This window comes from Pleurodeles waltl, chromosome 7, assembly GCF_031143425.1.
Source record: "Pleurodeles waltl isolate 20211129_DDA chromosome 7, aPleWal1.hap1.20221129, whole genome shotgun sequence".
Lineage (NCBI taxonomy): Eukaryota > Metazoa > Chordata > Amphibia > Caudata > Salamandridae > Pleurodeles > Pleurodeles waltl.
Genome location: NC_090446.1, coordinates 446,778,797 through 446,804,984, shown reverse-complemented (window position 1 = coordinate 446,804,984; position 26,188 = coordinate 446,778,797). Strand labels below are relative to the sequence as shown.

Genomic DNA, 26,188 nt, shown 5'->3' with positions numbered 1-26,188 from the left:
GGCAGGTAAAACAGTTCATCAGGTCCTTGTGCTATGTGAAAGATGAGTGGTATTCTAGGGTTGTGCCCACTAGTCAGGGGCATAGGCATGACTGTAGTTGTAGGTGCTGCGTTTTGGTGTGTAAGCTGGGTGGGAGTGTGTGTGCACCAAATTTCTACATCCATTCAGGTATTTACAGATACCTCTCATGTTTTGTCTCCCCATCACTGTACTCTTGTGTTGTCTGTGTACATCAGCATCATCTGGTGAGGGAGCAGTGGCACCGGCGTGTGGGGATGCAGCACCCCATGGTTCCAAGGATGCAGAGTCTACCAACTCCAAGGGGACCAGTGGGTTTGAGGGTGAGGGGAGTACCACGGGGTAGGCTACTACTACTGGCGATAGTGACTCTGATACCTCCTCCGATGGGAGCTCCCTGGTGGTGGTGGACCCTAGTGAGCCCACCTATTCTTTGTCATCTTCCGCCACCCTCTATTTCAACACCGCCCTCCCAGTTGCTCCCCACCCAGTTACCCGGGCTCGCTCACCCAGAAGGGTGGGCATCTCCTTCGCCCCAGGCACCTCATCCCCTGACCCAGTCAGCCCTGTTGCCCTCACGGAGGAAGCTATTGACCTCCTGAGGATCATCTCTGTAGGGCAGACAACCATTGTGAATGCCATCCAGGGCCTAGCATCCCAGATGCAGCAATGCAATGCATACCAGGAAGGCATTCACAGTGCCACGTCTGGCCTACAGAGATCGTTTCAGGCTCTGGCCTCCTCTTTGATGCCAGCCAGTGTCCCTGGTCTTTCCGTCCCCTCTCCAACCACCTTTGCCCCTTCCAGGACCCCACTCCCTTCACCCATCCCAAACACATGTTCATACAGCCATGCACACACCTCAGCACACAAGAAGCACACACAGAAACACAAGCACCACACTTCCCACCACAGGCATACACACAGCCAGCATACAAAAGCACACACAACAACATCCACTTCCCCCAGTGTGCCCACCTCTCCTGCCTCCCTGTCTGTCACCTCGACATGCACACCCACAAGCACTGCACCCTCAGTCACTGCTGCTGGCCCCATTCTTGCAGTCACCACAACATCAGACATCCAGTCATGCACCCCAGACACCACACCTGCACTCACCACAATGACATTGACTGACACATGCAGCACATTCACCAGACCTGCAGACACCATGACAACATCCATGTACACTGGCAGCCTGTCTTGTCCCACTGTGTCCACCCCCCTCCCAAAACACTCAAACGTGCTCAGACACCCAACCAACACACATCCACCACACTTCAACATACTGTACAGGCACCCGCATCCACGTCCAGCACACCTACACCAGTTACAAGCACTCCTTTTACCTCCACAGTCCCACACCTTCCTCCATGTCCACCCCAACTGCCCCTAAAACACTTTTCCTGTCCCATGTTGACCTGTTCTAAACCACTGGTCTGCCCCGTCTCGTCCCTAAACGTGCCCACCTCTTTGCCTTGTCCACTCCTTCCACGTCATAGTCCACCTCAGTCTGCCCTTCCCATTCCCATGCTCCTTCCCCAGTGAGCAAGAAGCCCCATGCTGGCCCAGGTCCATCTACCACCCCCGTTCCAAGCCCACTCCCCCATCTTCCAAGAGCAACCCCAAGCCCCCTCCACCTCCCAAACATAAGCCCAAGTCCACCCCCCAGACATAAGTCCCCACCCCCACCACCCCTTGCCCCTGTTCCCTAAGGTGCCTGGATGCCCCATTGATGTCCCTTCCTGGTGGAGTACCATGTGCACATGTGGGAGTCAAGTTCAGGCCATTTGGGCCCTTCAGCCTTTTACATTTGGACTGGCCAATGGCCTTATTTGGACATTACTTTTTACTGTTCTATTAAAGTTTGTGTGCCCAGTGTTGCTGTTGGCACAATCTGGAGACGTGGTTCATCATTTAATTGTGGGGGTGTGGTGTGCACATATGTGTGCTTTGGGCAGGTTGTATTGGTCTTGTGTCGGGTAAGTACCTCTTGTTCTGGTGTCTATGGCTTGTGATGGTGTGAGGGGTTGGGGGTGCGTTGCAGGGTGGGTGGGATGGGTGGGTGTGTAACTGTGTCCTTTCTTCCCTTGTTTACTACGTAGCGGTACTTACCGTCGTCATCTTCTTCCGCGGTCAAGGTCGTGGAGGTATATGGTAAGGAGCAGCACTGGCATGATTTCCAACTCTCTCTCCATGTCTGCTCCGGCGTGTTGTGTGTGCCTACGGTGAGTGTTTTCTTTTATATTGTTCTTTTCTGCAAGGCTTTGCGTGTCGGTGGTTCCCGTCCCAGAACTGACAGCGGTCTTGTGCTTCATTATTTGTTGGGCGCGTGAGGCCTTTCCGACAGCCTGTGGGCGGCCTCTTCCTTCGATGTTCGCACTTCTATGCTGGCGGTGAGTGTTTTTCACGCTGGCTGTTTCTCATGTGCTTCATTATTTAGCGGTCCAGACCGCCAGCCAGTTGGAGGTAGTAACCGCCACCACTGCCAGTGCAGTCTTTCCCGCCATGTTCATAATGACCACCATAGTCCTGACCTCCAGCAAGTTTCAGTCGCCTCGTGCTTTCCTCCAGATTCCAGGACCTCAAAGTGTCCAAGTGATGCATTTGTCGCTGCCAAGGTTTGTTCGTGGCCATTTCGGTTACCACTTTCTTTATTTGACGCTGCACCATGAAGGAAGACCACTGCAACTTCAACTGTCTGTTTTAGTGGTTCCTTTGTTGAGCTTTGCATCTGTTTCCTCCCCAGCACCGTCACCCTGGTAAAACCAACACCTGCAGCACCCCTTTAGCACCAAGGATAACCAGGCATACCTCTGCATCCAAACTAGGTAGAGCTGTTATGCCTTGTGAATTCTGTCTAGGGGCCCGCATTAGCCTAACCCCCAAGCTTGACCTGCAAGTTACAAAATGCCACAAGTGTGTTTTTTCAGCACCTGCAACTCCTAGATTCACCACCAAAGACAGCCAGTATCCCTCTTCACCCAGGCCCCATTAATCTGTTTGTCGAAGCCTGGTCTTGGGACATGCATCACCTTAATTCCAGTGGGTTCCCCTGAACTCTCTCTTTAAGTGACCAATGGTCACTAATGGTTTTCTACATTGGCTGCAATGGTAAAGTTTGACAGCTGGTAATGTACTGATTTATATTTCACACTAAAATCCATAACTCTGGTTAAACGTATCTGATTGCCTTTGTTTTGGGGTCTAAATTCATACAAAAATCTGCTCCATTGTTATAAATTGGTGTTGGATTTCTTTTGAGTCGTGTCATTTATGTTGGTACTCTGAAATGCCTAACGCATGTTCCTCTAGTAAAGCCCGACTGCTCTTGGCCACACTACAAGCACCGAACTTCATTAGAGTGAATCCAAAGGACCCAGTTTGAGGTATTGTGAGAATATTACATAGAGACTTACCTAGCCTCACTACATAATACTCCACTTTCCTACAGATACAGATTTCCCTCCCATCAAGCACCCCTTGTAGAAGTATATATACCATGACTCAAGACCTCTTTCAGAGTATAGCAGCCTAAGGGCCACACCGGGTGCCACCTAAATGGAGACCGCCTTGGTGTACGCTATGTGGCAGTGTATAATTGCTCCTGTCATTTTCTTTTAAGGTTATCTTCCTCAGTGTCTCTCATGTGAATCTCCTGAATGCATGCTATGTGTACTTTATGTTGACAATGGTAATTTAGGACCCTATGATACTTTATGTATGTGCTTAGCTCTCAGACATTCTAAGTGAAGAAGTTATACCTGTCGCTCATCTTGAAAGCTGTGTTTATTCTCCTGTGCACAGTGTCCCTTCCCTCCATCCCCTTTGTAGAGAGAGACCTTACCCATGCACCAACATGTTGCCCTGACAATGGGTAGAGCAATGTTTTGTCATAACTAGGTAGAACAATGAACATTCAACCCTAGCCCACTTTCGTCTACCCTCACCACCCGTAAACACCTACAAAGATAGCAATAGCATATTTGTCCAAGAAGCGTCACAAGAACAAAATCTGTTATCCACTGTAACAATATACTTTACTCTACATGTGTAGAATATGCGGAACAAGTCCCACCCGCTTCGGCCTCAAGACCAGTTATGGTCGAGAAACTGTGAAGGGAGCTCCAACAGCTGCCCTAAGTAACCCTATGTTTTGTTGCCCTCTAGCGCAGTATATTATAGGACATTCTTGCACCCCAAAGTATGACTTATCATCAGTAAATCTGACACCTCAGGACCACCATTGACTCTGATTCTCTCAGCACTGTCGACCAGTGCAGTTCATCTTGTCCTCCCCCTCAGCTGTGCCAGGCCAAGCCAAGGGGAGCCCTCCACCTTTAGGTGTTTCATAGTTCACAGGGAGGGGAGGGAGACAGTGGCCCTCATAACAACATTCCAATCTTGTACCGCCAGCAGGCCGCAAATGTGGCCTGAAATCCGCCGGCCGTAATTTGACATCCCTGCTGGGCTGCCAGGCGGAAACAGAGTTTCCACCCGCCAGCCCAGAGGGGAGTATGGCCATAACATCTTAGCTAGCTCCTAATGGAGCTGGCGGCAATGTGGCGGGTGCAGCAGCACCCATCGCGCAATCCACTGCCCGTAATTTGGGCAGTGGATTGCACGATGGGGCTGTGCATGGGGGCCCCCAAAGTCACCCATTCCGCCAGCTGTTCCATGGTGGTGTTTACCACCATGGAATGGCTGGCGGATGGGGACTCTTAATCTCCAGGGCAGCGCTGCTTGTAGCGCTGCCCTGGTGGATTACAACCGCCAGGACCTTCAGGCTGCAGGCTGGCGGTGTCAGTGGTATGACCGTGACGGCTCCGCCATGGTCACAATATGGCGGTCACACAGCCAGCCTGTTGGCAGTGCGACCACCAGTGCAAGTCTGGCAGTCATGCGACCGCCAGACTTGCAATGAGGGCCAGTGTCTTTTTGGAGTTGTCGCCTCTCTCCAGAGATGCCCTTTCCGCCCTTTCCCCTAAGGATATAATTTCCTCCTCCATTGCCAAAGTAGCATTTTCCTGCACTGTGACCCTCGTCAGTTGTCCAGCATCCATGTTGCCAGGATCAGCAGATCCCGAATCCCCCCTCCTCCAGCTTCCATGGCTCTCTCCATTTTTGTGAACCTGAGGGTTCAACACTCTGATTGGGGGACCTTGTCCCAAATCTCCAGCTAGGTTTACACCTCTTCGAGGTGCTCAAAGGGGTGAGATTTACCATGTGCCACAATCCCCTCATTCTATACGAGTATTATTACATATAGGGATGATTCATGGTCTTGAGCTTTTGTTTTAGATCCAAGAAAGTCTTTCTCTTAGATTGTGCATATTTGGTATAGTCTGTATAGATTGCGATTCTGTGATTTTCAAACTGAATCTCACCAATGTCTCTGCCAGTCTTAGGATGATGTCTTGATCATTATATTTAAATATCTGTGGTATGTAGGCCATGTAGCAAGTGCCCTGTGTGCTCTCTCCTTAGCAAACATTTTAGCACAGTGAGGATTCATTGTTCCAGGAGGTGCTTTGTTGTGGTGTGTTCCACACTCCCTCACAGACCCCCTCTCCAGGGAACGCAAAGAATCTCAGGTCATTTCGCTGTGAGCGACGTTCAGCATGCTCATATCTGTCTTCCAAAATCTTGTTTGATGCTATAAGTTTAGCTATCTGTTCCTTTAGTGTTTTTGCTTCTTCTTGGAAAGTTCCTATGGAATGTTCAGCCGTTTTCACCTTGTCGGACACCCTATGTAAGTTTGTGGGAAGAAGATTCACTTCAATGGACACAAAATCAATTTTATTTGGTGCAGCATTTTCACTGTGGTGTCGTCCACATGAAAGAGGCATCTCAATGAATGTGATGACAGCAGTTCAGCTCAATACAGACTCTGTATTGCTTGGTGAAGTGCTTAGTTTGAGTCAGTGGTTGCTGGTGAGGGCTACAGGTACTTATTTTTGGGGTCTGTCAATTATTTTTCCACATCAGATATTTACCGACACAATATAAGGAAAAACACACATATTGGAGGGAGGGAGGGAGGGAGAGACAGAGAGCAATATTGTCACAAATAAAGAACGCAGGAACCTGCAAGATTGAGATAAAGGTCCGGACGAGTTTCTGGTACCAGATTAAAAAGGCGTGAGGTGGATTTTAGGCTACCTGCCTTGGTATTCTGTGTGCAAATGTTTAATTGCACCAACCACTGGCAGGGATTGATTGGGACCAAGAATTGGCCCAGGCACACCAACAAAGTGGCTCACATTTGCAAATTGCATCTCCATGCAATACGCTACTTTAGTGCTTTAAGTAGTATGAAAAGAAGGGGTGTCCCCCCCTAAAATTCCCATGTCTTAACAAAATTTTTAACATTTGGTTTTCAAAATGAGTAGACATCTCAAATAGTATTCTTATTACGTATCTGTGACTGTTCCTATGTAAGTTAGAGAATGTGGCTTTTTTTATTGCACATAAAGGGTTCCAGTGGTAAACAGTTCCTAAATATGTTAGGTCAGAATGCTGCTCTAAACAGGGAGTTGAGGCACAATACCAGCCCCAAAGCTGGAATTATTGACGTCATGCCCAACGCATTTCGACATCTATATTCCAACATCTTCATTACATTTATTTGTTCTTTATTGAGTTTCCCTAAGTGCTGTAGGTGTGTCTTGTTCAATGTGCAAACGCCTCCATTAGTACCTCACTAACTATATCTAATTACCCTCCCACAACAAAGATATCAACTTGCAAAATCACATCTCACTACTCATTCCAGCCAGTGGTTAATTTGTAAAGAAAAACGTGCTGGTGCCCAAAGCTCTCCTCTGAAACACGCAGCTGCTGCAATTAAATGTATGAGCACTGAATACTGAGGAAGTGTAATCCCTTTACAGCCACTCCATGGCCCTTCAACTCATTGTTGCAGCTTTCTGCTTTCTCCCTTTGTGACACGTTTCCATCTTTGTCTTCCTCTGTATTCCCTATTAGTGTCTTTTGCTTGTAATAAATGCCTGGTGCAAAAAAGTATTGTGCACGTCCCCCACTGGCAACCAGTGGCTCAAATCAAGCACTGATTTTCGGAATGGTGTAACTCCTTGACAATGGCGTTTCCCCTCTTTGCAGCATACAGACAAGTGCAAATATGTTGGAATGGCCCTGAAGGCCTAAAAGCTGTGCTTAATTTGTGCAGCTGGCTGTAGGTGGTGATGCTGACATTCATTTAGGTAGATCAGGACCTGTGCACTTTTCACTCTGAGCTTATGTACCCTTTGTTCATAGACATAAAGAAAATACTACCATAAACTGGGAAATCCCTGCTACACAACAAGGGGAAAAATAAATTAAATAATGAAAGCCTTACATCGACCACACTTGTAAAAGCCCTTCTGTTGATTAAACCAAATAGCATTTTTGTAGTCTGGTCCGCGCAAATAGCTATGAACCAGAATGTCATGTAATGATTTTGCCTTGCGGTATGTAAATTGAGGCCAAGGAGCCAAAGTTTTCCCAATAATAGGATCATGCTTAACCAAATGCCAATGTCTCACCACTATCCTTCTGATTGCTGGTCTGAAAATGTAATGAAGGTCAAAAGGGAAACCTTATTGACGAGAACTAAAAAGAAAGACAATGTTATCCCCGAGATGAGGATTATCACGACTTATAATAAAGCGAGTCCAACAATCAGAAGGATAGTGGTGAGACATTGGCATTCTGGTTAACAGCTATTTGCACGGACGAGACAACAAAAATGTGAGTTGGTTTAATCAACAGAAGGGCTTTTACAAGTGTGGTAGATGTAAGGCGTGTAGGAATAGCAGGAATGTCAAGGTGTACAAGGGTGAAACCAGAAGGATCAATAAAGCCATTTCGTGTGTCTCAGATTATTGTTTTTATATACTACAATGCCCTTGTGGGCTACAGTATGTTGGGAGTACCATTGATCCTTTGAAGAAGAGGATTTTGGAACATTATAGGGCCATTAAGAATTATGATACCTCATACCCGGTTGCGAGACATTGGACCAAGATGCATAATAGTGATGCTGACTGTTTGGTATCTTTTGGTATTGATAGAATTGAGAGGAACTTGCAAGGAGGGGACTGGGAGAGACTCCTTACGATAAGGGAATACGAATATATTATTCTCCTTAGAACCAATAGACCGGGGGGCCTTAACGAGGATGAGGAACTTTATGTACATGTAGGGCAAATGTGACCATGCTATATATTATATACATAGAGTCTCTCCTTCCTTGATCTCCCCTAGTAGGCGCTTTAGTTAGTTTTTTTGATGCCAGGTAGTGATTAGAAATTGTGACATTCCCATTTGATTAATTTTATTAGTTTAATGGTAAGGCAGGAAGGTGCCTCGTATTTCCAGCACGAAGATATTTGAATTGTGGCCACTTGTCCTAGACTGAGCTTTCTATAATGGATTTGCAATGCTTTATTAATAATGGAACGTAGTTTGGCAAACTTATTTATTTGCTGGAAATATTATTTGTGCAATATAACAAATACTTTGGATTGTCTGTAAAGTTGTATTTTTATTTATATTTATTTAATGATCTAATTTATTTTTCCCCTTGTTGTGTAGCAGGGATGTCCCAGTTTATTGTAGTATTTTCTTTATGTCTATGAACAAGGGGTACATAAGCTCAGATGGAAAAGTGCACAGGTTTTTTCAATTTGGTCATGAAGAAGACACTTCTGTGTTGAACCGCGTTGCCATCTTAGTAGTATATACTTTTTTAGAATCCGATTGTTTTTTTGAATTGCTATTTCAAATAAAGCTTTGTGCTTGAGAAGCTGACACGTTGGGTGCGACTTCTTTTTTCTGCTTTTTGAATGGATTGGCAGAAATTTACTACATATATATATATATATATATATATGTGTATATGTATATATATATAGATGTATAAATATATATATCTATACATATATATATTTACTTTATTATATTTGTGCTTAACAACTGTATAAATGCGTATTTTATTTATGGTTAAAATATATACATTCCTTATATTTATGCTTAAGACACATATAGGTCATTACATAAATAACATATAAGTATTTGACTACATGATTATGGGTGCCTCAATTTATTATGATCACTCATATCACAACATATAAATATGATTGTACAATGGTTTATTATTGTTTAGTTTGTTAAAGGTGATTTGCAGCGGATGCTGCTGGTGGGGTGACGACGCTCTTCTGCCCTAACGGAGGAGCCGCGCCTCATAGTAAGTGCTATATAAATACAATCACAATGGCCAAAAAAGTGAAACTGAATAATTTCCAAGAAGCATTGCCCCCCCCTAATTAAGAATGTGGTTTAAAAGATATGAACTAAGTTTCTGTGCCTGACCAGTATTTTGGTAAGTCGCTGTGAGATTTTTGTTATTGCATCCAGATTGTGTTCCCAAGTTCACTATTAGAAGATAAGCAGGAAACCATGAAAAATAGACCAATTAGGGAAGCCATAATTGAGGGGGAGCAGCAATGAACTCTCCTTTTAACACTTCTAATGCAGTATGAAAGTCCCAGCAGAAACAAAATGTTCCCAAAAAGGCTTACAATATCCATCGCCTGAAGATATGACTGGGCCCTTGTGACTGCAGCTAACATTATCATAACTATGTCATTCTGGGGAACTGAACTGAACGTGTGACCTTTTGAAGGTGAACATAATCATGCAGTGAGCACATTAACCTGTAGGGCTGTAAGTCTAGCTGTAATGATCTCTCAAGCACATATTGTCACTTAACATTTGTTTTCTAAACTTCACTGAGATAAAAAAAAAAACGTAGCCACCACTCCTTGTGCACGGATTAATGTACAATTGTGAAACACAACTGAACATCAGTGAGTCCACTTCTGCTCAGACCTCCTGCCTCCGCTCAATCTGCATACATTAATGTGACAAAAAAGATGACTTGAGCAGCTGAGCTGGGCCAAGCCAGCTTTTTATATCATTGGGCCTGCCCAGCAGGGAGGCTGGGAATGACACCTCCCGCCCCTTGGTGAAAGGGTGGTAGCAGAGACCCATTTGCCTCCAGCCACAGGCCTCTAGAAAGGCCACTCAGGGCCCCACTGGGCAGCATCTGAACAGCACAGACAGATCCCAAATTGGCCAACATGCTGCCCAAAAAAGCGGCCCAGAGATGCAACATAGATACTGACCCATTGCCCCAGTGCCTGATTTACCAATCTGACCCTGGCCATGGGCTTCTGAGCCGAGCTTTGGGCACCGGAAATCTTTTTTTTAGAAACTAAGCACCGGCTTGGTGTTAGCTTCCAGGTTTAGCCAGTGCTTCATGCCATTCACCTTACTATCATATTTTATTATTTAAAACGGTCAATGAATCCACACTGCAGAAAAAGACATTTGAGGCCATTTAAAAAATCAAGTTAAGAAGCACCCATCATTTGTCTTGGATAACTTTTCAGTGAAAAGGGTAATCGGTTAGTTATTTGCAGCAGAAAGAAAGAAGTGACCCATTTATGGAAATATACACTTAAACTATGCACGTTTTTGTCCTGATGCAGTAAGCTGATGAAGAGATTGCCATGCTCAGCCTACGCAAAGACACAGTAACCTATTAATTAACAGATAGAGAATGAGAAAAGGTCACATTATTACACAGCTCTAGGCAGCATTAATCCAGGTTGTGGAGAACACTTAAAATGTTCCCTCATTCAAAGGCAGAAGAAAGAAACGTTCTCAGTACTAGAATGTAGTGTTGGCCATCTTTCCGGTTTGGATAATATAGGATTTCTTTTTGATGCCATAAACATTTTTATTTACACTTGTAAAGGACCCTGGGGCATATTTAAGAAAAGTGGTGCTGCACTATGTGCAGCACCACTTTTCTTGCGTCCCTTATGCCCTCCAAAACCACCATGTGTGTGCCATATTTAAAATATGGTGCGCCATGGCAGTAATTTGGGGACTAGCATCAGAATTCTGATGGTAGTCTGGAGCTTTGCAGGAGCTTTGCAAGACGCTAATCCTGCAAAGCTCATTGAGGCCTTTTGTAATCAATGTTATGCCTCCTTTTAATGCCTGCCCTGAGCAGGCGTTAATATGTTAGATTTCGTTGCGCTGTTTTTTCAGCCCCCGTAATGGGGGAAAGCCCTGTTGACATACATTATGTCTGGCGCAGGTACAAAGTAGCACAAAGGGTTACAAAGTGGCGCAATGCATGCACTTTGTAAATATGGCACAGTGTTTTTGGCCTTCTAACGCCAGATTAGCATTAAAAAATTACACTAATGTGTCATTAGACTTGCGCTAGGGCCCTCTTAAATCTGGGCCTCACTCTTTAAACAAACACATTTTGAGTCGAAGACATTTGAATGTGATTATTTTGTGTAAAGAAAGATCGTGATTTGATGGACTGTTCCTTGCTAGCCACTACACAAACACATTTTCAGGTATACTGCCACTACATAGTGTATGAGTCCTATGTGCTCCCTGGAAAATGTAATTTTAGGAAGAAATACACTAGGGTATGCTAGACAGGAAATGTATATGGAAAGGCAGTGCATGAGAACCGTTTGTTAGAACTTGTGTTTCACTCAGATTCAGACATGTGACGCCTGGTAGAGCAGTCTTGTTTGGTTTTCCATTTCACATATCTAAGATAGCACCTGTAATATTGAATAAATAGTCAATATTATGTCAAATAGCAATCTTCCTTCCATTGAATGCACAGCCACTAAAATAGAGAGTAGGTTCACCTAAAATGGCCCAGACCTATTGGATTTTACAATGTTTGTTGTGTTTGTGTTTCACTTGGTAGGAGTGGAGACTGCAGGGAAGAGTCTGTTACAGGGGTTACAGGTTGCCTGGCTATAAATGTGTGGGGCTGAGCATATCGCTGATTAGAGCATGGGAGAGTTAGGTTAAGGTTGCGAGCTTTATTGAGTGTTGAGGCAGACAATTCTGATGCTGCAGTGCGCAAACTGAGAAGATGGTTAGAAAAGTATGTTCCTGAAGGGAGTCAGGAACATAAGGAAGTAATCAGCCAATGTGAATTACAAGGGATTGTTAGTGTGAGAGGGGGCTTTGTATGTAAGACAGGTACAGTTTGTGCCACAGAATTCAGGGTCTGACTGGCCTGTGGGGCAATCAAGCAGTGCCCAATGAGCTGGTCTGACAGATCAGTGTGTGGGCAGATTTTAGCAGTTTGTGGACCTGTTTTATGGCTCAGTCAGCTGGTTTTTAGGATTGAGCATGCAAGTGCAAGCGCATGCGTCTTGCTTGCGAGACTCTGTTGTGTTCACTGAAGGGCTTGGAGCCCACCTGTGGCTCACCGTGTGTTGGTTTGTGTGGCACTTCTCTTTACAGCCTCGTAATTTGTTAAGGTATGCCTGCCATCATTTCTGTTTCTCTGTGTGGAGCAGGGATCAAGCACTAATTGATGCAACTTAATTAGTGCCCATCTGCTGCTCCCAACGTGAACAAGGTACTATTTTGTTCTTTTTAACTTCTAGTGCCCTGCAAACAGAAGGCTTGTGGCTGGCAAGAACATGCCCAGCAGCATAAACAAAACTGGAAAGTTTTATTTTTTAAAGCTAGCTTTCTTTTATTTTGACAAGTTGTTTTTTTTCTCTCTTTCCACTCATGTTTACTTTTGTTTTTGCTTGAGGTCAAGACTGATTTGCATATGGCTGGGTCCAAACTGGGGTGGCATGGTGAGCAGAAGAAAGATGGATTAAACCCAGATCTGTGAATGGTAGTGAGTGTATGAAAAGTTTCAGCACTGCGTCCATCATCCTTTTGTGTTGCTAAAATTGCTCTAAGTGGGAATGGTATGCCCAGATATAGGTCCCATGCTCACCGTGCCACTGGATTCAAGCTAGCCTGGCTGACGAAGGTTGTTATCCTGAAACTGGTCCCAGGATGCTTGTTTCTGGTCCAGACAGGACCTGGTCTGGCAGTTCAGGCTGGAATGTTCTGAGAGGGACGGGGTCAAGACTGATTTGCATATGGATGGGTCCAAACTGGGATGGCATGATGAGGAAAAGAACGATGGATTAAACCCAGATCTGTGACTGGGGTGAGTGTTTGAAAAGTTTCAGTACTCCATCCATCATCCTTGTGTATTGCTAAAATTGCTCTAAGAGGAAAAGGTATGCCTGGACGTGGGTCCTGTACTCACTGTGCCACTGGATTCAAGCGAGCCTGGCTGATGAAGGGTGACACCCTGAAACTGGTCCCAGGATGCTTGTTTATGGTCCAGAGAGGACCTGGCCTGGCAGTTTGGGCTGGACTATTCCCATGGGGAACAGGGACTAGACTGATTTGCAAATAGCTGGGTCCAAACTGGGGTGGCATGGTGATCAAAAGAACGATGGATTAAACCCAGATCTTTGACTGGGAGGGAGTGTTTGAAAAGTTTCAGCACTCTGTTCATCCTCCTTTTGTGTCACTAAAATCGCCACTCCAATCAAAAGCAACCTGCCCCAATGCAATCATAACAATCTGCCCCACTACAATCAAAACCAATATGCCCCACTCCAATCCAAAACAATAAGCCCCACTCCAGTCCACAAAAATCAGGGCCTTCTCCAGTCTGCCCCAATACAAAACAATCTTCCCGACTGCAATCTGTCAAACTACTTTGGGTAAGTTAATCCTATCAGTACCTGAAATGATGGGAGACACAGGAGACGTTAGTGCCGGGTGGCTCACGTCACACGGCGCACAAGCTCGCGAGGAGCGAGCAAGAAGCGAGGCACCGAGGCGGCGGCAGGCTTTCACAGGCAGCAAGGGGGGTGTGAGTCAAGGTATGACTGCGCTACGCTGACCCCGTCAACACCCGCCCCAGCGCTTCAGCCTCAGCTCTTGCCCGGCCCAGCTCAGCCGAGGCTCCAGACTCGAGTGGCTCCCAGAGGTCCTAGGGGCCTAAAGGGTGGCCACTGTGTGTCCTCCCATGAGATTAGGGTGGCAACAGGGAATTAGGACCTGTGGTATTCAAGTCCCTCTGCCACTTATTTATTGGTATTTGCTGCTGCCATAGCCACAGCCCTTTTCATTCCAGGACCCAGGGCCTTCAGGATTAAAGACACAGGACCCAGGATCAGGACCAGGACCAAGACCAGACCAAGATCAGAACTTAGACAAGGGCCTAGGACCCAGGATCAACATTTTAGTGCAGTGCAGTGCAGTCCAGCAGCATGGGAACAAAGAGAGTGCAGTAAGAGTGCTGTGAGAGTGCAATTTAAGGGCTTTAGGCCGCAGCCACCAAGTACACGGAAACGGTTGGCGTTAGGCCGGTGCGGTTTGTGCTTAAGGGAAGTCTGCGAAGTTCCCTCTCAACTCATCTCTCTTTCTCACCCCTCCACTTCTTCGTGGCACAGGCGCCTTCAACGCTACCCTAGTCTTTCCTAGTCCTACTGCTTGGTCACGCATTAACCAGCAATCAGCAACCTGTAATCATCGACTGCCAAAGCAGGTTAAAAAACGAGGAGTAATGTTGCCACTAACTTGTGGGAAGAGAAAGGCGGCAAAAAGGCTAAGGCAAAGTTCCCAGAGGCTTGCTGGACAAGCAGATCCAACGGGCCAGCCAAAATGACTTCATCACCAGTCCAATTGCAGCTGAGAAAGCCACTAACAACTCGTGCAAACTCAACTCAAGCAAATTGGCTGGTCAATACTAGAAAGAGGGGTATAAAATTACTGACTTTTTGTTAACTAAGCCAGGGAATAAACCTACCTCAGTTTTCATCTCCAATCAGACAGACCCCAGCACCTGAATGTTGCGGAGGCGGCCATCGCAGTGACAGAAAGGATCTCCCCCAACAGGGTAAGCCTTCTCTGTAGCACCCCAAGTACCGTGAATGCTCCCAACAATAAGACCAGGGTGGAAGAACACATTGGTAATCAACAGGATTCTTTTTCTACCCTGAATCTTAGCAACTGGAACAATTGGAGCCAGAATTCCCCTTTACCATTTCCACAGGCGTCACTGAAGGTACCATTAGTGCCACAACCATCGCAATCATCAGTTAAACTTGTTGGGACAAGGCACCACTTACAGCACAACAAGTTATGTTCCTCCACTAATCGATCTTTCTGAACTTTCTGACTCCAACGTCTCAGTACCCTCATCCGAGATGGGGGCCTCCCTGTTGGTTTCAAACACCATGCAAGAAGGGGAGTAGTTTCAAGCTAGCCCAAAGACCACCCTGAATCAGCGTACTATCAGCTGTAGCTCACTAGTGGAGATTGTGGCTCAGTCCCCCTTCGGGCCCCGGTGTTCCAGTTAAGCAGGAACCGGCAACTGGTATGGTGCTGGGTTGGTCAGTGGAGACTAAAGCTTCAGCGGCTTCTTCGTCGGATGCTCCATCTAAGGAGGCCAGGCCAGCATTTGGGGAGGCTGGGGCCTCCTGGCAAGCCCTGCTCACAACCATGGACACCATGGACACCATGGACACGGCAATCTTCTATCAAACAGACAAACAGGAAACCCAGGTGGACTTACTTAACGTTTTGGCAGTACATATTGTGAGCATTGACAAGAAACTTCAAGTTTTGAACGACCTCATTAGAAGGGCTCAGACCCATACTTACACCCAGCAAGTGCAATGTCAATGTGCCCCCTCTGGAGATAACCCCCCCAAAACTACAGAACTTCTAAATGAAATCTTGATGGAAGTCAGGGCTTAAGCTTCGAGATCACAGAATGGGCTCTGTAAGAGGGCCGGGCCCACGTACGAGAATCTCCGTGAAAGGACTACAGCCGACAGTGAAATTGGAAATCAGGACCTAGTAACCAGCAATCCACAGGCAACAGGCCCCTCCCAGAAAGGAGGTAATTCAGAACTCCTCCAGGGCTTCTATCACTCTGCCAGCAAGTCCTATTGAGGAAGGGACTGCAGGAGAAGCCCTAACAGCCACAGTAGCAATTAAGGTCTTGCCTACTAAAAGGGATAGGAAATGGCTAAGGAAAGCCCGTAAGAAGGTCAAGGTAGCTCAACAAAACAGCATTTGGAAGTCATTTGTAAAGTTCACCGGTATGCAGGGCAAAGACCCTGCGGGGAAAGACGAGGGAATCCAGGAGGTTTGCAGGACACCTCCCCCCGCGGCAGGTAATTATGCAAAGTGGCAAGCTTGAAAACCCTATACAGACAGACAGGGCATGAAGCAGTCCATTATGTCACCAAAATCAGCCACTCAGGGCTTCTTGGACATCTAGGCCACCGCTTAGCGACTGGGACGGAAAAGCAGCTCAGAGGGAGATCACAAATTCCAACTTCCTGGAAGTAGACTCCAGCACTAACCAGAACTTTGTGCAAGGGCGCAGTGGAGACAACACTGGGCTAGCAGCCCTGGATCACATAGAATTTCATCAATCTCCCACAGCAATTGAGCACCGTCATGTCCTGCAACATGTTGCACTGGCTGACATCCAGCCGACCCCTTATAGGGTACAACACACAAAACACTACACTAATCTGAAGTGGCCAACATCAAAATGCCTGCCGGGAGAACACCCATTTTTTTATTTCAAGGCTCTGAGCAATCACAAACTTCTTTTCATCCCCCGGTACAATTCAATAGCTACCTTTGACATCTTAAACAGACGATCAATCATCGGGCTCATTAATGAAATTAGGCCCCTTTGCCATATCACTACAGCCGGGCTGCAGTCAGTGGAGTTTGTCCCCACCCGTACAACTGGAATAAAGGGCAACTCTTACTTCCTGGGTTTCTTCTGATATTACCACTCAACTCCTGTCTCATCAAGACATCTTTTGCTCATGGGGCATTACTTTACTAAATCAAGAGCCCTGCCAATATCCTAGCCCCTTGCTCCCGGGAACAGTGAAAGAGACATCAGTGTTGAAAGGAGCAGTTGGAGAAGAGAAGACCCAAAGCAGGCATGAAAATTTAACCATAGTAAGAAACCTAAGCTCGTTTGATCAGGAGTGCAGCCATCAAGTATTCATTGGCATGCCCGCAATCGGGAATTGGGTAGAGCGACAGCCCACCAAGTTCCACCATAGTAATTGGTCCTGGCGCTAGAATTTGGGAAACTACGACCGAGGATCACTCACGCATATGCACTTGGAATTGCCATGGTCTAAAACAACTGGTCGCGGATGAAGCAACACTGAAGTTCTTACAGACATTTGATACAATCATGCTCCAGGAAACATGGAGCACAGAGCCTATTCAAATCTCTGGCTATGTTGGCTGGCATGTCCCAGCAGTCAAGCTCCAAAATTTGGTCATGCAAAAGATGGCCTTACCACACTATGCTCAACCAAGTTCAGCTGGGCCATCAAACAAATCGAGCTTGGAATCAACTGGCTGGTACCAATAAAGTTGGACTCCCTAGAGCCATCTGGGACTACAAACTCACTACTGTTTACCAATGTTTATATTCATCCAAACAGAGTTAAACAGCGAAAATTTGGGAACTCTGTTCAACATACTAAAAATAGTGATGAGGCCGTATAAGGAGGCCACTTATATTGTGTCCGTTGACTTCAACGTGGACCTGAGCAAAAGCCACCTAAGACAGGGGAAAAAACATTACGGCCCTTATCTAAATAACTGGGACTAAGTCGCTTGAAGACGCATCCAGGGGTAGATCTTTCTCCACCGGTAACCTTTTCAAATGGTGCTACGAAATCAACAACTGACTTTACGCACTGTCACTCGTTGCTATCTAAAAAATACTTGCACGCCCAGGAAGTGAACATTTTCCTCAGGCTATACTGCTAAGACGGGCATGTAAGCGATTACCAACTTCAAACATCATCAGTGCCGCTTCGAGGACCAAGAACGTAAAGAAGTTAAAATGGCAAGGGCAAGGCACTGAGAAAGTGAAAGAAGCAGTACATTGTGACGCAGGGTCACTGGAAGAGCTAAAAAATTAATTTGAAAATCAGAACGGTTATAGTTGTGTGTCCAGGAGCTTGGGTGAAAGCTTGGAAGCACTTATGTGATTCTCTGTTGCATACATTTCCCAATAAATCATACAGTCCGAGCTCTGCAGTTGTTGTAAGGGAAACGCAAAAAGTTGCCACTGAAGAGCAGCCATGGTATAATAGAGCCCTGCACAATTAAAAAAAAAAAGTTTCACACGCATCCAAATAAGTGGCTAAGGAAACATGTAAGAATAAGACCCCTGATAACTCAATGCTCCTGAATTTGAGATTACTATACAAGAAGGCCTCCTGGAAGGAAAAAGGGCAGTACTATGAAGACCTGTGGGGCAAGTCCCTGATGTCCAACAGAACGAAGAATAGTACATTTTGGCAACTGTTGAACAGGCTGGTACATGGGAAATGACGGCACTCCAATGCAGGCATTGATTCTGCCTCTTGGGAAGCCCACGTTTTGGCACTTTACTCAACCCCAGCACATATGGAGATACTAGGGGACCTTTCACCAACTAACTTGAGCATTTTAAGGCCACCTGATTTCATCTTTAAAATCAAGACAAAGGCAGACCCTGACCAAGTCAACGTCATTAAGGACATCGATATCGAACAGCTAATTGGCATCCTAAAGAAGCTAAAAATGGCAGGAGCTGTAAGACAGAATGGTATTCCTAACGCCCTATTTAAAGGTGATGTAACATACGAGGCCTACTATCTGGCCCTCCTTTTCAATGACCTCCATGGCTCCAAGACCCTTCCAGACACCTGGAAAGGCAGCATATTGCACCCTATTTACAAAACTGGCAATCCTGCCTCTCCAACAAACTATTGACTAATAGCCCTGATTGACACTGAAGCTAAGCTTTATGCATCATGTCTGCTGTCACAACTATCGGGTTGGATTCAAGAGTGACACCTTTTACCACAAAGCCAGACTGGTTTCAGAGCTGGCATGGGAACCTAAACCAACCTGACTGCCATGGCCTTGTTAGGTTTCAAGTCCAGATTCAAGAAAAGTCAGCTATTTGCCTGTTTCATCGACCTTAAGTCAGCATTTGATCAGGTCCCTTAAGCCCATCTGTGGGAAAAACTGAAAAGCTGGGGTATACTCAGCTGCCTGCTGATCGCGATGATGGAACTATACATAGGAACCTGGGCGTAAGTTAAGATCGGAGCAGGCAGCCATGTCACCAACAGAGTTTACCCTTCAAACAGTCTAAAGCAAGGATGTGTCTTAGCCCCTATGCTCTTTAACCTATACCTGCCCAATCTTGACGAGGCTCTCTCCTCGATATCAAACCATCCACCGGTCCTGGCCCAGGATACAGTTGTATAGTTACAGTATGCAGATGACATTGTGCTTCTTAGTCAAACTCCAATTGGACTGCAGCGTAGTATTGATGCTCTTACTAGTTACATCACCAAACAAGGTTCAGAACTGAATAAAACCACAGTGGTCGGATTGGTGGATTCGAAACGTAAATCTGGCTCATGGTTTATCGATGGAACTCAGGTGGAGGTCGTTGCTGCCTACAAGTATCTAGGCTTCATAGTAGATAAAAATCTGTCCTTTAAACCCCAGCTGGTCGCTGCTCGAGCAAAAGCACAAGCCCTGACATATGGATTTAAGACACTAAAACAAAAACTGAACTGTCCATCATATAATCATCTGGTCTCCGTTATGACAACACGGTTAATGCCAACAGTCACTTATGGGGCCGAGATAATGCTGGGCAAAGAAGCAGCAGTTTTTAATCAAATACAAACAAAGGCCTACAAAGCCATGTTCCAGATTCCCAACTCAGCTTCACCAGCTCAGGTTTGCCTAGAATTTGGGTTAAAAAACGATATATTCCAGAGCAAGAATGCGTACATAAAACTCTGCTGGCAATTGCGAGCTGCAGAAACAGGATCAATAAGTGACCTATGCTGGCTTAAAATCAAGGAACAACAGCAACTTAATATTATCGGCTAATGGGGAAATCATCTCAACAACTCAATAAAGGACCTTGGCCTGGACACTGTCTGGGACATGAGCTTGAGTAAAGGGGAGATCTACTGGATGGTCAACGCTGCAACCCGGTCACTGTCACTCATTGCTGACAAGAACATACTTGCCAAAAGATGACATGCCTGGATGGTACTATCTTCATACAAAACTCTCAGACCCCAGGAATAACGCTGAAACAACAATTTATGCTTTTGCTTTTGCGCTTTGGGTCAATTGCCACCAAAGATATGGTTTCCTCTTGGAAACTGCAATTGAGGTCGGAAGTGTGTTGTCTTTGTGGGTACAAACAAGAGTCCCTTGTGGACCTTTTCTGTGTATGTCCAGCACTGTGGGAGCAAAGGAAAATACTCTTGAAACACAGCTTTATGGCCCTTGGCATACGCACTTGCAGACCAGCTGTTATCAGTTGGCTAAGTGGCTTTTTGATTCCTTTTGCCTGCGGGGGGACGAAGTTTATCGTGCAGGCATTGAAATCTCTGTCAAATACGACTGAACTGGTAGCTGCAAGGTCGGCGTAAAGTCAGGATTGATAGTGGCGTCATTGTTCTACATCTAGCATGAGGTGTAACCAAGCACCACCAGACTTGGGATGATAGTCAATGCTGTACTGTCATTGTAAAACTAAGATTAGTATCAAAGACTCATCCTCATCTTTCTGTTTGTTTTAAGTTTTAAGGATCCATTCTCAATTTTCTGTTTATTTTAAATCTTAAGAAAACTAGCTGGGGTAAAACTCACCCAGTCTGTTTGTATAGCCTGTTTTAATCACATTAATGCATATGTGTTTGTGTGTATTATAGCTCACGGATTTTTTGTGTAAAATTGGCGTTGGTTTTAACTAATCATGCTAACAAAATGTATTACTTACTTCTAGACTACAATCTGCTGCACTTTAATCCAAAACAATCTGTCCAACTCCAATCTTCCCCATTGTAATTCAAACAATCTGCCCCACTGCAATCCGAAACAATTTCCCGACTTTAATCCGCCCAGCTCCCACCTGCCCCACTTCAATCCAAAACAATCTGTCCCACTCAAATCTGCCCCACTACAATCCAAAACAATCTGCCCCACTCCAATGTGACACACTGCAGTCTGCACCACTCCAATCAAAAACAGTCCACCCCACTCCAATCCCAAACAATATGCCCTACTTCAATGTAATCCACCTAACCCCACTCCAATCCACCCCACTCCATCCAAATTCACCCCACTCCAATCCACCTCACTCCCTTCCAATCAACCCCACATCAACCCAATCCACTCTACTACATTCTGCCCATTCCAATCCAAAACAACCTGTCCCACTCCATTCTGGGCCACTCCAGTCTGCCCCATTTCTATCCAAAACAATCTGCCCCACTCCAATTCAAAACAATCTGCCCCACTTCAATGCAAAATAACCTGCCCTGCTCCAATCCATTTCAACCTGCCCTACTCCAATATGTTCCACTTTAATCCAAAACAACCTGCCCCACTCCAACCTGCCACAATACAATGTCAAACAACCCACTCCAATCCAAAACAATCTGCCCCACTCCAATCCAATCCACCTCACCTCATCTCACCCCAATCCAACCCACTCTATCCAATTCACCCCAATACAACCCAGTCCACCCCACACCAATCCATTCCAATCAAACCCTCTACACCAATACAATCTACCCCAATCCAGCCCAGTCCAATCTACCCAACTCCAATCCAATACATCTCACCCCAACCCACCACACCCCAGTTCAGTCCATTCCACCCTGCTCCAGCACAATCCACCCCACTGAAGTCTGATCCGCCCTACTCCAGTTCATCACACCCCACTCCAATCCAATCTACCCAACTCCAGTCAAGTCCATTGCTACCTTAATCCACCTAAATCCTTACAATCCAGCCCACTCCAATACAATCCACTTTAATCCACCCCACTCAGTCCAATCTAGCCCACGTCAACCAACCCTACTCCAGTAAAATCCACCCACTCTAAACCACCTTAATCTACCCCACTTCAATCCAGTACACCACTCTCCAATCAATGCACCCCACACCAAACCAATCCACCCCACTCCAGTCCAATCCACTCCACTCCAATCCAATCTAATCCACCCCACCCTCATCCAGTCCATCCCTATTCAATCCACCACACTCAATCCAATCCACTCCATCACAACCTAATCTACCCCACTCAGTCCAATCCACCTCACTCCACTCCATTCCACTCCGATACACCCACTCCAGCCCACCCCAATCCAGTCCACCCCACACCATTTCTATCCACTCCAATCCACCTGACTCCACTTCAGCTCACCACACTCTATCCCAGTCCAGCCCACCTCATCCCAGTTAAGTGCACTTTACTCCAGTCCAATCCATTTAGCCTACCCCAATCCCATCCACCCCACTCCAACACAATCCACCCAACTCAATCCACCACACCCTATCCCCACTCAATCTAATCCATCCACCCCACCACACTCCAATCCACCCCACCTCCATGCAATCCACCCCACTCCAATCCACTCCACCTCAATCCAGTCTACCCCACCACAATCCAATCTACTCCACCCCACTCCAAGCCAATCAAACCCAACCCACCCCAGCCCTATCACTTCAATCCAGACCACCCACCCAATCCAATCCAATTCACCCCAGTCAAATCCATCCCAATCCCATCCACCTCATCCCATTTCAATCCACCCCACTCCAATCCAATCCACTCCACACAATCCACACTACTCCACTCAAGCCACCCAATCTAATCCACCCCATTCTAATCCAATCCAATATACCCCACTACGCCAACCCACTCTAACTGATTCCCGCCATTACACCCCACTCTACTCAACAGCACTCTCTGCAACTGAATTCTATTCCCCTCTACTCAACTCTACGACACTCTAATCCTCCTACTCCACTCTACAACATTCAGACAAATCCAATCTACAACACTCTACTCCACCACTCCACTCTAACATTTCACACCACTAACGTTTAGCCATGGTGAACAGGAGCCACATTGGTGTACAACATGGCAAAACAAAGCCTATAGGTCTTGTAAAGTAACAATGCTTGTTACTGTTGAATTCCCTGTTAGCACAAACATTGCCTGCTACAAGCACAAATGCATGCACTGTCCCATAACGTAGGAAATGCACATAAAGCATAGCTTTACAAGTTCAAAACTGGCCTGATTTGTAAATATGGGCCTCTTTAGGTCGAGCGCGCAAACGCTCTGGCCTGCTGTAATGTATCTCTGGGCATTTAACCACATCTACCGCACGCCTAACACTATCACTCGTTCATGGGCTTGCCTTTCAATAATCCTTTGTTATCATTAGTAAATGCTTTACGTTTGTCGCTCCTTGGGGCAAGTTTGTTTCCGCCTTGGCCATCGACCCTGTTACATGGATTACACACGTTTGCTGATATGTTTGACTGCGAGCAAACTTTTTTCCTTTTGTGTCTCTCCTTTGCGCTCATACTCATGGCGGCGGTGGTTATTTGAATCGGCCTGCTTATCTCAACTGTTTTACTTTTCATTTTCAATTTATATGGCAAGAAAAGTCCAGTTAGGAATTTACAATGCTAATAGCTCTAACTCGAGCAAACGCGAGACCCCTTGCTTTGCATATGCTTGTTTTTATTAGCTATCTGGTTACTAACGGGGCCTCATTTATTTTGGTGCCCGGGACTTTTTTATGTCCCAGTCCAATCCTGAAACAGATGCTAAGCCAGATGTGTCTCATCACTGACTGCCCCAAATCATTCATTCCGTGACCTCTCCTTTGGTCAGATGAAGAACAGCTTCCAAGATCAAAGCGTTAAAATTAATCCGCCTGCCTTGATCATAAACGAATGTCTCGCTCTCATTTCTTTCGCCGTTATTCATTCCAAGTGGCCGAATTCCAGACCCGTAAATCCCTCTCATCCCCACCCTGACCCAAGGGACTAAATCCTGCAAGGCGATTCCTTGCCCTCAGTGCCCAGGAGAGGATGGCATGAAACGCTGCGGCTGAGCGCCCAGGGAGCAGAGGGCTTCGGGAAAGGCACCGATGGGCAACCTGGGTACGGCTGGACACCCCCACAGCAACCCCGAGTGCCGCTCCCAGGTAAGTCTACTTTCCGTTTCCTTTCCACAGCGCTCCATCTTGCAACTAAGAGCTGTATTTGCCAGTTTATTTATGCGTTTGTTTGTTTTTTATTCTTTAGACGCCACGTGCCACTCGCAGGAGTTTCAGGGCCCTTCTGGAGGTAACTGCTCTTAGAATACCCTATGTATACGCAACACCTGCAACAGGCTCAGATAGCATCCCTGTGTCGCCTGCCGTGGTTGGGATTAAGCTAGGAAGGTACCATATCTGTCCCCTTTCGTATCAATTTATTCATGCGCCACTTTGCCCCCTTCCCTCCTCATCCCCAAACTAAAAGTGCAGAGAACTAAACGCTCTGAAAACAGGCACTTTGAGTTGGCCATTAAATCATTCGCTCTAGTTTGTGTTTTGCTCCCTCCTTTGGTGTCGACTGAGACACGGTCATATGCAGAGAAATAGCTCAGTCAATTAGATTTTTTTTTGGGGGGGGGGAGGGGCCGGGTCTTTTTTTTTTTGTTTGGGGGTGGTGGGCGGTGTTGGGTAATGAGGGTCTCAAATTTCCCAACTAAAATAGTGTTAGGCTGCAGGTGGAAGGGGTAAAACTGCCAACATTCTGGATGGAATGTTCAAGTGAGGAGCAGGGTCAGAAATGATTTGGACGAGGTGGGCCTCTATAGTGGTTCAGTGAGCTCAAAACAATAGTTTGGACTGCTACCCAGACTGATGGCCACTGGTTAGACTATTTGGAAACATTCATCCCATCACCTTTTCGTGATGGGATGAATGCTTGGTGATTGTGCACCCATCCAAAGAATACTTATATGGGTGCAGGTTTACTACATTTTTGGTAAACTTCTCACTATGTATATTTTAAGTTTCCACTTCAAAAAATGAATTATGTAAAAGCTTCTAGGGAATTGAGAATGATGAGGAAAACTGACACTGAAGTAACAGACCCAACTCAGGGCGCCCAGACCCAGCTACCAAGCTGAGAATGCATTTGGGGTGGGTCACACCCAAAACACTCCCACTGAAGCTATGTCCCCACCTGTCACACCTGGGCATAGTGTTTCTCCCTGGGAAATCATGACTATGGTCACATACAACAGAACTGTGTAGAGTCTTTGCCATGGGATGGTCTATTTTAAATGTATTTTCACTATAGTTCTCTCTTGTCTCTGCTACAAGAAGCCTTGATGGTAGAGTAGTCAGGTCTATGTATGTAGGCAGAGCTCCATGTTTACAGTTCTCACCTTTTACAAATCATTTAATCAATAGACTGATGGCCCTATGTACTAAGCTTGAGTCACAAAGATAGGTGGGTGCGCCAGCCAATTAACAGGACAAGCTGAGCCAGAGCTGAGCCAAAGGTCTGGTTTTAGATGTAAGAGTCCCGGTACAAGCCAAGCCATGAGCTCGTCCCTACCCACAAACAACAATGGCTTTAGAGAACTAAGAGGCAAGCCAGTAGTCACGTAAACCCTAGATGTGCCCTATTTTCTTATTACAGATGAAGCAACATTATAGATTATTAAATCAAACATAGGAGTTGCTTGTGCAGTGCACATCCTAAGTCAAGTTTTTAAAAGTACTCTTATGTGATAATAAAATAAAAGGAGTCTGTGAAATAAATTGTTTGCCAAGGATCAAACGGTTTGCACAAGTAGGGAAGCCAGTTTTGATTTCAGGTTATCTAGTTTAACTTCTTATAGGATATAAATATCTGTCACCCTCTCTCGCTCTCCTGTTTTACATCAGATGACACTGATGTTGCCTTTATTCTTGAACCAGACAAGAAAAACTGATATAGACATAGCAGACCAGACTCAGGGCCCCAGACCTAACTACCAAGCCAAAAATGCATTTATTTGGGGGTGTGGCACTCCAAACACACCTCCTGAAGCTACGCCACTGCTCATATGCAATAAAACGGTTCTGCTCTCATCGAGCCTTAACGACAGCACTTACCACCATGGTTAAACTTGTCACTTCGTAGCAGCCTCGGATTGGCGTGAACTTTGTACATGTAACCAAGATGACAGCATTAACCAGCAGACAGTGGCATAAAAGCCACGGAACACATCATGGTGGACTGTTTAACATACACCGTGACATAAATGGATTTGGGAAAGAGGTCAAACATTCTGGAAGGTTTACAATACATGGAA

General features: G+C 45.8%; 1 protein-coding gene across 4 annotated transcripts in view; it reads left to right on the top strand.

The window, feature by feature from the left end:
- The first annotated feature begins 23,841 nt into the window (after window positions 1-23,841).
- The window catches only part of LOC138304159 (calcium-binding protein 5), a 332,696-nt gene continuing 330,349 nt past the window's right edge, over window positions 23,842-26,188 (top strand). The window contains exons 1-2 of one of the 4 annotated variants that reach the window (XM_069243975.1): window positions 23,842-24,038; window positions 24,139-24,180. In XM_069243975.1, coding sequence (XP_069100076.1) covers window positions 23,982-24,038; window positions 24,139-24,180 — 99 coding nt within the window. In that variant the 5' untranslated portion in view covers window positions 23,842-23,981. Of the gene's footprint in view, window positions 24,039-24,138; window positions 24,279-26,188 lie in introns of those variants that run through there. The other 3 variants (XM_069243974.1, XM_069243976.1, XM_069243977.1) reach the window with 3 other exon arrangements.